Raw genomic sequence first — 13367 nt, forward strand, 5'->3', positions numbered from 1 at the left:
CATTTATTTTTATATATTTTTATATTATATATTTCAAGCTTAACTGTTTTAACCTGAACATTTTGACATTATCATGTTGCTAAGCTAACAACATGATACTCCGTTTAATTATAAAGATACCACAAATATTGGGTAAAATAAAACATTTCTGATTAGGCTGAATATATTGTGTATGTTTGAATTCAACTTTTCTCTCTTACATTTGTTTTTTTTCACACACCACATGAGAGTGCATTCTGGGATTGTCTTCTCAACAGGATTCTGTCTTAAAATGTGGCCAAAACAAATTATACGACAGCATAATTAAGTTGCCTTTTGGTTGAGAGGGCATGTGATGCCTTAAAATGCTGCCTCTCTAGGCAGCTCACTAGGATTTGGAACAGAGCCACTGCAGTCATAATCATTATGTTTATACTGTGTTCAAAAAGTAAACTTGGCCCTCATTCCCTATCAGTTTGTTAAGCTTTGTGTTGTGATGCTTTTTGTCAACCTATGGTTTTAGCCCAGGGGTGGGAAAGTGAAGCTGCACAGGCTCCTGAAATGAAAACGAATGGTAAATGGAAAGTAACTGATGGGAGACACAGAGGGCAGTGAATGAGGACAAAAACAGGACAAATGAAAACATGGCCTCTCTCTTTCTCTCTTTCGTTCGGACATTCTCCCAGGGTGACTGAGTGCGTTTTTGGGAAGAGTTAGCTCAAATGTTGTTGTCAGCCGTCGACACGTTCCACTTATTATGCATTTTCACTCTCTCCTCTGTCCTTTACCTTACCTTTCTATTTCTCCGACTCACACGTACACTCTCAGTCTTCATTGCTCTTTGTCTTTCAGTCACGCTCTGTCTTTTTCTTGGTCCGTCACTTCTCTCTTTGACTCCATCTCTCCGCCCCTCTCCTTTTGTCAAACAAGGTCCTTGCAGCAATCAAGTTCTGCTTTTAAACAGCAGACGGACGGTTCTCACACACCTTGTTTGTCGTTTCGTCGTGGCCATTAGGTTGAATTTCCTAAACTTAAAAGGGTAGTTAACTTAAAAAAAAAAAAAAAAAAGTGTAATTATTTTCCTCTCATATAAGCCCACACACAAGCCTACATTTTAATTTTTTTATATATATTTTTTGACCATCTTAAAAATGTATAATGTATTTATTAGGCATTTTTTAATTATATTTTGCCCTTCATATATTTTAATCCAAGCAAATTAATTGACGCATGTTACATTTGAAGAAAAGCTTTATTTGTTGTCTGTAACTCATGGGAACATATAACATGTTTGAATAAATATCAGCAAGGAAAATACTTCAGAAAGTTCCAAAGAAACATTTATTTAAATAATTATAAATCTAGTTTTGATCTCTAGTAGGCTGTTCCATCCACATTTGCATTTATAGCCTAAATGTAGGCTACTCTATGATTGGAAATGTATTTTCATGCCCCTGAGATACATTTTAAAATACATTTTGGTATATGAAGGTTGAAACTAAATATATTTTCAGTTTCAATATGTATTTCATGTATTTGAGCTTCACTGTTTACAAATATATAGTTCAGTCATGAAATGGCGCAGGCTGATGGGTTGTTAATATAACTGATGATATTCAGAGTTAAATTACTTGGCACAAGCTGATTGGTTCGTGCTGCATATGCAGCCAATGAGCTTACTGCCTTGCATTTATATGGCTGGCTAGCCTAGCAGATCTATTCCGCCAAGACCAAATACGTTAAGATTGTCATATCCATAACCATGCTAAAATCTTCCGAGAGTTGTCATGATTGAACTTTATTTAGCATGTATTTAAAATATGTTTTGGCCAGAAATGTTACAAATCGGAAGAATTCTTTGTGTGTAACAGCGATTCAGCTTCGTACTACAAGACCATGATTCTCAGCTGCAGACATGCTGCAGCAGAGCTCCGATGTCCTAGACAACAGAAAGAAAGATCGGTCACAAGATGTGTCTTTTTTTGGCTTGATCCCTTTTCCGTTCAATTTAACTGCCGTTAGAAAGGACAGGCTGGTCTCTGAGCAGGCGGCACCATGGGTTGTGTCAGAGAGTGTGGGCTGTGTTTTGTATTTATCATGGGTTTCGGTGTAAATGCTATTTATGGATTTGCACAAACTGATGAATCCCCATCCATCAGTCTCTGCAGGGTCATTGTGGCTTCTGATGTTTTATTGATGTAATCATTGAAATGTTTTTGACAGAGATGAGTTTATCAACCACTAAACATGACCGAATAGAGGATCTGAAAGTCTGAGACCACTAGTGAAAATGCTTTGATTAATTATATTTATTTTCAAATTATATTAAGATTGAATTATATATACATAATTGTATTCGTTATATTTATTTTTAATTATATGTTATGAATTATAATGCTCTCTATATTTCAATGTTGTTGTTGTTTAAACAAAAGTTTTTGCTAATTTTACTGATTACGTTCTGTCTTTATTTTTCCTCAGCTCTTTCGAGAGGTACGGATAATGAAGGGCCTCAACCACCCAAACATAGGTGAGTATGTTAGATGCTTTTGAGTGAACGTTTACTACACTAGCATGTCAGAGTAGAGACAAAATATTGACATTTGAGGCCTCTCAAAACACACTGACCATCTCTGAACTACTCTGAATCTGTAGCAGTGTTATATTAGTATTATTTATAGGGCTGGGCAATAATTCGATAACGATAATTATCGCGATGTAGTTTTCCTTGATAAAACGATATGAAGAGTTCGATATAATGTTTATGCGCCAAAAGCGGAACGAAACAGCGCAACTCATTTGAATCGCGCCACATGGACCGTTTATCCACTCGGATCAAAGTTCAAACTGCCGCGCGGCGCAAGCTCACTAGAGCAGATGCGTTTACTCGTGAACAGCACTGTGAGATCCAGGTGTGAAGCACTTGAATTCAGCGATGAACACAAATGACTCGGTGATTTAAACTAGTTTAAAGCCAAACAGGAGAAACACTGTGCAACGAGAAATTCAGATGGCTTTTCAATCTACACATCGCCATCATTTACCATGGATTTACTGTAGTAACACTCACTGCACCATGGTATTGTGGCAGAAATGTGGGATATTCACGTTGAATTTTATTACAGGAGTAATGGTATATAATTATAGTATGTATTTGTGATTAAGCTATAGAAGGGGTAGCGAACTCCGGTCCTGGAGAGCCGCAGCCCTGCAGAGTTTTGCTTCAACCCTAATCAAACACACCTGAACAAGCTAATCAAGGTCTGAACAGTTACTAGGAAGCTACAGGCAGGTGAGTTTTAACTAGGGTTGGAGCTGAACTCTGCAGGGCTGCGGCTCTCCAGGACCGGAGTTCGCTACCCCTTCTATAGCTTAATCACAAATACATACTATAATTATATACCATTACTCCTGTAATAAAATTCAACGTAAAAGAAATTTGGACAAGTTCAGCAAAGCTGCTCAGCAGTTTTTATAGTTAAAGCATTACTAGGGTAAAGGAAAAAAAATCATAATCATGTTGCAATGGCAGTCATGTCACATGAAATTGAGTCATCGGTGTCCCAACGCTTATTAGAACAAGGCCCTTGCTAGTGCCTAGAGTGTCTTCTGTATATACACTACTGTTTAAAATTTGGGAAAAAATGTTTTGAAAGAAATTAATACTTTTATTCAGGAATGACACATTAAATTAATCAAAAGTGACAGTACAGACATTTATAATATATATAATGTTAAGAAATCTATTTCAAATAAACATTGTTCTTTTGAATTTTCTATTCATCAAAAGATCCTAAAAAAAAATATCATGGTTTTCCACAAAATTTTAAGCAGCACAACTGTTTGATAATAATAACAAATGTGTCTTGATGTGACGCTGAAGACTGGAGTAATGACTGGCATAAATTACATTTTAAGTTCTTTTAAATTGTAACGATATTTCACAATATTGCTGTTTTACTGTATTTGTAGGGCTGCACGATTAATCGCATGCGATATTTAACGCGCATCTTATCAGCAAAGCCGGTTCTGTAATCAGCGGTAAATCTCCATCACCTGCGTGCTTTCACATTGAGCAGCATTAACTACACAGAGCCGTTGTTCACTGAGGAGCTGCGCAAAAAATCGCGCGAATATGAACGTAGTTTAGCGCAGCTCGTCAGTGAACAACGGCTCTGTGTAGTTAATGCTGCTCAATGTGAAAGCACGCAGGTGATGGAGATTTACCGCTGATTACAGAACCGGCTTTGCTGATAAGATGCGCGTTAAATATCGCATGCGATTAATCGTGCAGCCCTAATTTAAATGTATGCTACTATGGGAGACCGATGCTTAATTAAAAAAAAAAAACTTGGTCAGAATAAATTTAACCGTATAAAACTGAGGTTGCTACAATTTTTACAGATGTTACTGATTTTGATAATCAACAAATATGTTTACTCGTGAACAGCACTGTGAGATCCAGGTGTGAAGCACTTGAATTCAGCGATGAACACAAATGACTCGGTGATTTAAACTAGTTTAAAGCCAAACAGGAGAAACACTTGGTTTCTACAACTTTCACTTTGGAGCAAAAATCTGGCTTTAAACTTGAAAGAAATAAAGATTTTACATTTATCGTGATAATTATCGATATCGACTGATATGAAAAAAATTACCGTGATAATTTTTTTGGCCATATCGCCCAGCCCTAATTATTTATATACTGTTACATACAGTTTATATATTTTTTAATTTGGCTTTATTTTTATATTTTCCATTTTTATTTAGTTTTACTTTATTTTTATATAAGTTTTAGTAATTGTAGTACTTCAATTTATTTTATTACAGTTAGTTGCCAAGGGAACATTTCTAAGTTTAGGTTTTTCATCTAATATTTATATTGTATTTATGTCAGCTTTGTTTCAACTTCAAAAATAAAAAAAAGTCAAATTTGGGTGCAAATGAGATTAGAGAGCTATGTTGAGGAAAATATTTTTAGTGAAAAATGTTTATTTTTATTTTTAAATAATTTTTTATCAATTATGTTTGGGTGAAGTTCTCCTTGAAGGAGTCAACAACGGGCACATATTCTCTATTGTTCAGTTTACTTATTACTTTTTTGCACATGGTAAAATGATCTACTTTTTCTTATATCTACAGTTCAGCTCTTTGAAGTGATTGAGACGGAGAAGACGCTTTACCTTGTGATGGAATATGCCAGCGGTGGTACGATTCCTCCCTACTTCAACATACACACATGCACTGTATTAGAAAAAGTTACTTCAATGTAGCAAATGACATTATTGTTACTCCTAAAAAATGAACAAATTACATTTTTGCTTTGTCTCTCATTAATACAATACGAACAGTCTAGCTTTGATAAGTTTCTACATGAATAATCACACATGTCTCCTGTCTTCATACGAGTTCACACATAAACATGCATGTGTGCGACTGTCGAATTAATCAGACTCTGCACTGAGCACAGCTGCATGGGCTTCATCTTTTATCTCTCTTCTCATCTTACCCTTCCTTCCCACACAGCTCAGCAATTAGAGCAATTTGATGCTAGTAAAGATGCTTATAGTCAAATCAGGCTTATTTTAACTTTAGCCCGTCCTATTCATGGAGCTTGGATCGACTGCTCTCTTAATGAATCACGTTTCCATTCCTAATCTATCTGATGAGGCTGATGCACGTGTGAGAGTATGGACAGCGCTAGCTTATACTACACATTGGCAATGTGCCTTCGCTATTTCCTTCCCCTGCTTTACATCTCACTGGAAGCTTATTCATTATCCATCCCTTCCTCTAAAGAGTCTCATTCTGTCGTCAGTGAATGCGTAGCAGAATGAAACATTGCGTCCATTCGTTGGGTATTAAGTAGCTAACTTCATTAGCCAGGAAATTCCCAATTGATTGTCCATAACTTATTTAGATGAGTTATATTAGTGACATCCATTCTCCATCCAGTCTGTTTATCTTAATCTTTACTCATACTTTTATGTAGTTTTATGTAAGGTATCTGTACCATATGGATTGTTGACCAATATTAGAGATGGTTTAACTTATATATGAGCATTAAATTGTTTAATTTACTCTTACCTAATGATGTTAATAATTTTATAACTTTTAAATGTAATCTTTTTGAGCAAATCTCAAAATAGATATACATTTTTCATAATGTACAGTATGCCTAGTATGTACAGTACTGTGTTGCCTAAATTCATTTTGATTCACAAAATGAATAATTTAATTTTTTTTATATCATTTCATTTTCTATTTTTTATTTTTTTATACTGTATAGTGTGAAATTTTAATATCAGCTGACAAATTTGATTCAAGGTAAATTTGTTTAGCATTTTTCACAGTGCACTTATTGTCTAAAAGCAGCCTTCCAGAAATTCATAATGTTGGGTGATAATATAGTTTACATTTTGCGACAATACAACAAATCAAGCAGTTAAGATAGTATATATAGTATAGTATATAGTATATATCTTGCCCTACGCAATATCAGCTATCGACCAATATAAATGAAAATAAATAATTATTGGCTTAGTTTCATGTTGTTTTAAGATTTGTTTGAACAATTTCCTTTGAACTTTTAAAGGGGTCATATGATGCGATTTCAAGTTTTCCTTTCTCTTTGGAGTGTTACGAGCTGTTTGTGAATAGATAAGATCCGTCATATGACCCCTTTAAATGAATTGTTTTTAAAATACAATATTATTATCATTTTTAAATTTTACTAAAAAAAAATTTATATGATAGGTGAAGTGTTTGACTACCTCGTATCCCATGGGAGAATGAAGGAAAAGGAGGGGCGTGCAAAATTCCGACAGGTAAGATATGTCATAATCTATGCATCTTGAAACTTGTTCACCTTTGATGGTATGAAAATCTGAAAGGAGCAAAACCCAAGCTGTATTTCCCGTTTTTAATGTGTTAAAGATGCTACCATTTTTTTTATTGCTATAAAATGTTTCCTGTTTCAGAGATATCAGTGTCGGTGTTTCCATTTCAGATCGTGTCTGCGGTTCATTACTGTCATCAGAAGAATATTGTTCACAGGGACCTGAAGGTTATTATTCTTTCTCATGACTTATATGTTCTTTTATTGCCTCTGGAGCTTTCATAAAACATTGAAGGCTTTACCATTACACACTTTGCTCCCTTTTAAAATATCCTCAATGCGCAAAACTATTAAATTCCTGCTCATGGTCGTATACCCCATCTTATACCTCACTCAGGCGGAAAACCTCCTGCTTGATGCAGACTCCAACATCAAGATTGCTGACTTTGGCTTCAGTAATGAATTTACGCTGGGCAGTAAACTGGACACGTTCTGCGGCAGCCCTCCCTACGCCGCTCCAGAGCTCTTTCAGGGGAAGAAGTATGATGGGCCAGAGGTGGACATCTGGAGTCTGGGGGTTATACTGTACACACTGGTCAGCGGATCACTGCCCTTTGATGGACAAAACCTCAAGGTAAATTAATCAACTCAGTATAAGCAACAAAAGAAAGAAAGGCCTTGTAAAAGAGTGCAGGGATGTATGAGTATATCAAAAAGTCATCCAACAACCATATTTATATAGATACATGTTTTGGTTTTATATTTTTAGGAGTGGTAGGTTTGTTTGCACTGATATTAAAATTCTCCCTAATATAGATAAGCCAGTAGTCATTTTTATGCTATGGCTGATGAATGGCCGTCATTAACAGTCTGCACTATTTTGTGTAAATAAAGGACAAAAATCTAAAATCAAACATTTTCAGTGCTACAAGTGAATTTAATATCACAGCATTTTAATGTTCAGCATGAAAAATAGATTTTAATTTTGCTATTTGTTTAAAATTACATTTGTGACCCTGGACCGCAAAACCATAAGTAACACGGGTATATTTGTAGCAATAGCCAATAATACATTGTATTGGTCAAAATGATCGATTTTTCTTTTATGCCAAAAATCATTAGGATATTAAGTAAAGATCATGTTCCATGAAGATATTTTGTAAATTTTCTACCATAAATAAATCAAAACCTAATTTTTGATTAGTAATATGCATTGCTAAGGACTTCATTTGGACAACTTTAAAGGCGATTTTCTCAGTATTTAGATTTTTTTGCACCCTCAGATTCAAGATTTTCAAATAGTTGTATCTCGGCCAAATATTGAATAAATCTCAAAAATGATGAATAAATAAAAAACAAACGAACTGACCCTTATGACTGGTTTTGTGGCCCAGGGTCACATTCAGTAGTGTTTTTACATTTTTTATAGATTAAGTGATCATTAAATGATGGAAAAAAAACATGTACATGTAAAGATAATGGAAATGCACACAGTTAAATATACAATATTGGCCAATATAAATCCAATATCAGCAAATACAATAAATAAAAATCTGTAATGTCCTGTAATTATTCAATGTGTGTATATATTTCCATAGTTTGTGAGCACTATGATAGTTCTGGTCAATAAAATTATTTCTTTATTTGTTGTATATCAGTCAGTTACTCTATTTAAGGGCTGTATGTATTGTCTATATTTCAGTAAAAAAAAAAAACACATCTGATCGGTAGATTCTATGATATTTTCCTCATTATCAAAAACGGCGAAATTAATCTATTGAGGATAATAGAAATGAATCTACATTAAATTAGTGCCACTGTGTGTTTATTGGTTGAAACATTTTTTACTTTTTAAGGACATTTTTGTTTACATTTGTAACAAACTTTAATGTTGAGTCACAACTAATATTAAATGTAAAATCTCTCTTGTGTCATTCTGAACAGTCTGAGACAAAATCTGAGGCATTTTCTAAGGCACCGCACGTGCAGCAGTTGCTCTTATGAAATGCTTTGCTCTCAAGTAATGTAGGTCAAGTGAGCTGTGATTGTTTCTTTGTGCCGTGGGGGCGATTCGGTGGCTGACTGGTTCAGAATTAGATTTGGTGTTGAATAGAAGTCTGTGTTTTTCCCTCAGGAGCTGCGTGAGCGTGTGTTGAGGGGGAAATACCGTGTGCCGTTCTACATGTCTACTGACTGTGAGAGCATCCTGCGCCGGTTCCTCGTGCTCAACCCCACCAAGCGCTGCACCCTGGAGGTGAGGAGGAGCAACTGCGACTCGCAATCCACCATCTCAGCTGATAACACATCTTATTGAGTTTGCATGGATCTTGCGGTCTTTTGCTCACTCTATCTGACTTTCTGTTCTTCCCTTTCAGCAAATCATGAAAGATAAGTGGATCAATGTCGGGTACGAAAATGACGAGCTGAAGCCTCATGTAGAGCCTGTAGAGGATTATAATGACAGCAGCCGTATAGGTAATAAATATTGCCTTTTTGCTAAACTTTTTAGAAAGTAGTATTCTTAATTTTTTTTTTGTTTGTTTTTTGGTTTTCCAGTATATGAACATACTCATAACAAGATGTATCTTGCACATTTATGCTTGTGATGTCAATATTTTTTTTCTTAAATATTTTTATAATATTTAAGTAATAAATCTACATTTTGTATAATTTTTTTTACCCCATTGTCAAAACAATATTTCCCTAGATATATGATTAAAACAATTTGCAAATGAAGTAAGAAAAATAAACATAAAAACCGTTCAAAACTTATGGGGTCAGTACAATTTTTCAATATTTTTGAAAGTAGTCTCTTATGCATACCAAATCTGCATTAATTTGATAAAAAATACAGTAAAACAGTAATATTGTGAAATATTATTACAGTTTAAAATAACTTTTATATTTTAATATATTTTAAAACTTACTGTAATGTTTAAAACGTACATACTGTATATTCTGTTAAGAAAAGCTTACCTTTCACAATTTTACTTCTCAAATAAAAATGTCTTGTTTTTAAAGGGATCATATGACGATGCTAAAAAAACATTATTTGGTGTAATGAAATGTGTTTACGCGGTTTAAGGTTCAAAAAACACTATTTTCCACATACCATACTTTATTGTTTCTCCTCTATGCCCCGCCTTTCTGAAACGCGTCGATTTTTACAAAGCTCATTGTTCTGAAAAGCGAGGTGTGCTCTGATTGTCCAGCTATCCAGTGCATTGTGATTGGCCGAATACTTCAAGCGTGTGACGTAAATGTTACGCCCCTTACCATATTTGGAAACACACAACATCTCCACGACAAGGCGGTGGCGGCAACAATACTACAGCTAGAATAAAAGTTACGCCTTCTTTCTTTGTGTAAACATTTGGGCAGTGTTATGCAAATCATCCAACACAGTGACGTAGACGTGGCAGCGTTTTTAAATGAGGCATTTTAGGAAGCTGTGGACGAGTCATAACTTTTATAAAGAATATCTCTTTGGGTTTGAGATTTTAGTCTTTGCAACATTACGGATCTTACATATGCACGAACAGCTTGTAGCAATTCAAAGACAAAGAAAAACTTGAAATCGTATCATATGACCCCTTTAAGATGTATAATTATTTTTCTCATATGTAACAAGACAGATTACTAAAAAAAAAATAATAATACTTTTTCTGCGTTGTAGTAACCAGAAGGTGGTTTCAAACCGTCCTAGCAAGGCACTTAAAACCATATTGCTCAAGTATGGTTAAAATTGTATGCTAAATGACTACTTGTTTATTTGCTTTAATTATTTTTGCTCTTTCTTTTCATACAGATGTGATGGTAGGAATGGGTTACACTCGTGATGAAATCAAAGATGCCCTGAGCACACAGAAGTACAATGAGATATTTGCTACGTATCTGCTGCTAGGCCGCAAGAATGAGGTGAGATAGGTATTACCGCTGAACTGAGAACAGCCTGTGTGCTATCCTATAAGTGTGTAATATCTTTTATGTTTTCCATATAGGATGGCATGGAGTCCCGGTCGAGCAGCAGTCTGTCTCTAGCACGGTTGCGGCCCAGTCCCATCACGAATGGCACCAGCAAACACTCCTCCACCTCCTCCTCCAGCTCCACCTCTGCCTCCAGCCACACTAAACCCCAGCGCAGTGCCTCTACCTACCACCGCCAGAGGAGGCACAGTGACTTCTGTGAGTCCCTACACCCCTCATGGATCGTTTCATTTTTATAAATAGCCTAGATCAGAGGTCTTCACAGGAGATCCATGGTAGTGCTGCTGGGGTCTGCCAATTATATAGTTTGATTTTATTTATAGCCTTAAATTATGTATTTAAAAAGTATCACCTGAAAAAATTGAGAAAAAAAAAAGTAAAAAATTATTTTATCATTTATATATGCCAACAACAATTATTATAGCCATTTATTAATAATAAAATATTAATAATTAATATCAATTAACATAGCATAGCAATAGCAATAATAGTTATTATTGTTAAAAATAAAATTACTATTAGTATTCTTATTGCTATTCTTCTTCTTATTATTATAGGTTTTTATTAATAATAAAATATTAATCATATTAATATCAGTTTATTAATAATAATTACATTACAATTATTATTATTGGCATTTAATAAATAAATACATTTAAAATTCTAATCATTAATATCAGTTGATATTAACAACAATAATAATTAGTAGTAGTAGTAGTATTTATTCAGAATGGAACATATTATTAGTTCTATAATTATTAATGTCAGTATAATTATTAATAGAATTGGTTCATAATTATTAATATTAGTAAGAATATTTATTATTAACAAATTAATAACAACATCTTTATTATCGTTAATGTTATTATTATTGTTATTATTAACATTATTTATAATTGTCTTTCATTTGTAATGTTTGTCAGGTGGGCCATCAGTGCCAGTAACCCATCCCAAGCAAAGCCCCACCAGTACAGGAGAGGGGGATCTAAAAGAGGAACGTCTGCCCTCGAGGAAGACCAGCTGCAGTGTGGTGGGCAGTCGTAGCATCCCCCCGTCGAGCCCCATGGTCAGCACAGCCAACAACCCCAACAAAGCTGAGATCCCTGACCGCCGCAAAGACATCAATGCAACAACGGTAAGCAAGCACAGGAAGTCATGCACATCCTGTTACAGGAAATATTAATTACAGTATTCATTTTTAAAGAGTTTATTCATGATTTTTCACAAATTGTTTCTTAGGGCTTTTGCACTTCTTTTGAAGCCATATGATAGATTTATGCAAGGAACCACCTGAAATTTAAGCTGTTAACCTTGCTTACAGCCGTGGCTGGCCACCATTTACTTTAATTCTGTGGAAAAGGGAAGCTGGACATTCTACTATAATAATGCTAGAATACTTCCACAGAAGTAAATGATGATGAATTTTCATTTTTAGATGCACTATTCCTTTAATAGAGTAGAAAATATAAATCATGCAGTTCAAGTGCCATCCATTAAAATGTTACATAACTTCCTGTACACCAAATGCTTCAATAACAACAGTTTTACCCCTGGGATATAATGGCACATGTTCACATTCGTTATCGACATTCTCTGGTCATAAAGTGATGTTTCCCAAACAGCTTTTCCCTAAATTCATCTTTTTTGGTTTTTAATACCTGCTTCCTGTTTCATGCTTTAGAACAACATCCCTGCCAGTGCCATGACCCGTAGAAACACTTACGTGTGTACGGACCGTACGAGCACCGACAGACACTCCTTACTACAGAATGGGAAAGAGAACAGGTAAAACGTGTCTCTGTGTTTTATATTTGTATATGTGCGTTGAAGTTTCATAATTGATGTACATGCTGAAGCTGAAAGTAGTTTTTCTGTGTGCTTGTTTGTTGAGATGGATTTGGTCTGTTATGCTTCAGCAGTGGCAGATGTTGACTGCTTAGCTGTCCTTCTCTCTTTTTCCCCCTCTTCGGGGGAGGCCCAAAGACTGGGTGTCATGTGACTTAAAGAGAATGAGAGGAGGCACGTGGATTGTCTGGGTCACAAGGCTGCTTGACTGGTTGACCTAAAGAAGCCTCCCTCCCCCGAGCCCAGCTAGTAAAGTACACGTGTCCACACATGCAGAATCACCGTCACCAGAATGTGACGAATACACAGTGAAATCTAAAATCATTTTTATATTTAATACAATATTTTTTATTGCGAACAGTATTATCAGGGTAATGATTTGAGAGAAAACTGAATTGATATTAATATTTTAAGATGAATATTAGTCACAAATTTGCATATTTGATTTTTGACTTTGAAATAATGTAGAATATTTCAATAGAATTTGTTAATTTTAGTGTTTAAAGGGGTCATATGATGCTGCTAAAAAGAACATTATTTTGTGTATTTGGTGTAATGAAATGTTTATGCGATTTAAAGTTAAAAAAACACATTATTTTCCACATACTGTACATTATTGTTTCTCCTCTATGCCCCGCCTTTTTGAAACGTGTCGATTTTTACAAAGCTCATCGGTCTGAAAAAGCGAGGTGTGCTCTGATTGGCCAGCTATCCAATG

General features: G+C 35.0%; 1 protein-coding gene across 2 annotated transcripts in view; it reads left to right on the plus strand.

Annotated features, from left to right (window-relative positions):
- Nucleotides 1–13367, plus strand: part of LOC107683822 (MAP/microtubule affinity-regulating kinase 4-like) — a 62307-nt gene that overhangs the window by 38588 nt on the left and 10352 nt on the right. For both annotated transcript variants that reach the window (XM_016479866.1, XM_016479867.1), the window contains 11 exons: nt 2461–2509; nt 5122–5187; nt 6736–6806; nt 6989–7045; nt 7215–7451; nt 8952–9071; nt 9193–9292; nt 10626–10735; nt 10819–11002; nt 11728–11939; nt 12486–12589. In XM_016479866.1, coding sequence (XP_016335352.1) covers nt 2461–2509; nt 5122–5187; nt 6736–6806; nt 6989–7045; nt 7215–7451; nt 8952–9071; nt 9193–9292; nt 10626–10735; nt 10819–11002; nt 11728–11939; nt 12486–12589 — 1310 coding nt within the window. The remainder of the gene's footprint in view (nt 1–2460; nt 2510–5121; nt 5188–6735; nt 6807–6988; nt 7046–7214; nt 7452–8951; nt 9072–9192; nt 9293–10625; nt 10736–10818; nt 11003–11727; nt 11940–12485; nt 12590–13367) is intronic.

Source organism: Sinocyclocheilus anshuiensis, unplaced genomic scaffold, assembly GCF_001515605.1.
Source record: "Sinocyclocheilus anshuiensis isolate Anshui unplaced genomic scaffold, SAMN03320099.WGS_v1.1 scaffold2925, whole genome shotgun sequence".
In the NCBI taxonomy this organism is placed as follows: Eukaryota; Metazoa; Chordata; class Actinopteri; order Cypriniformes; family Cyprinidae; genus Sinocyclocheilus; species Sinocyclocheilus anshuiensis.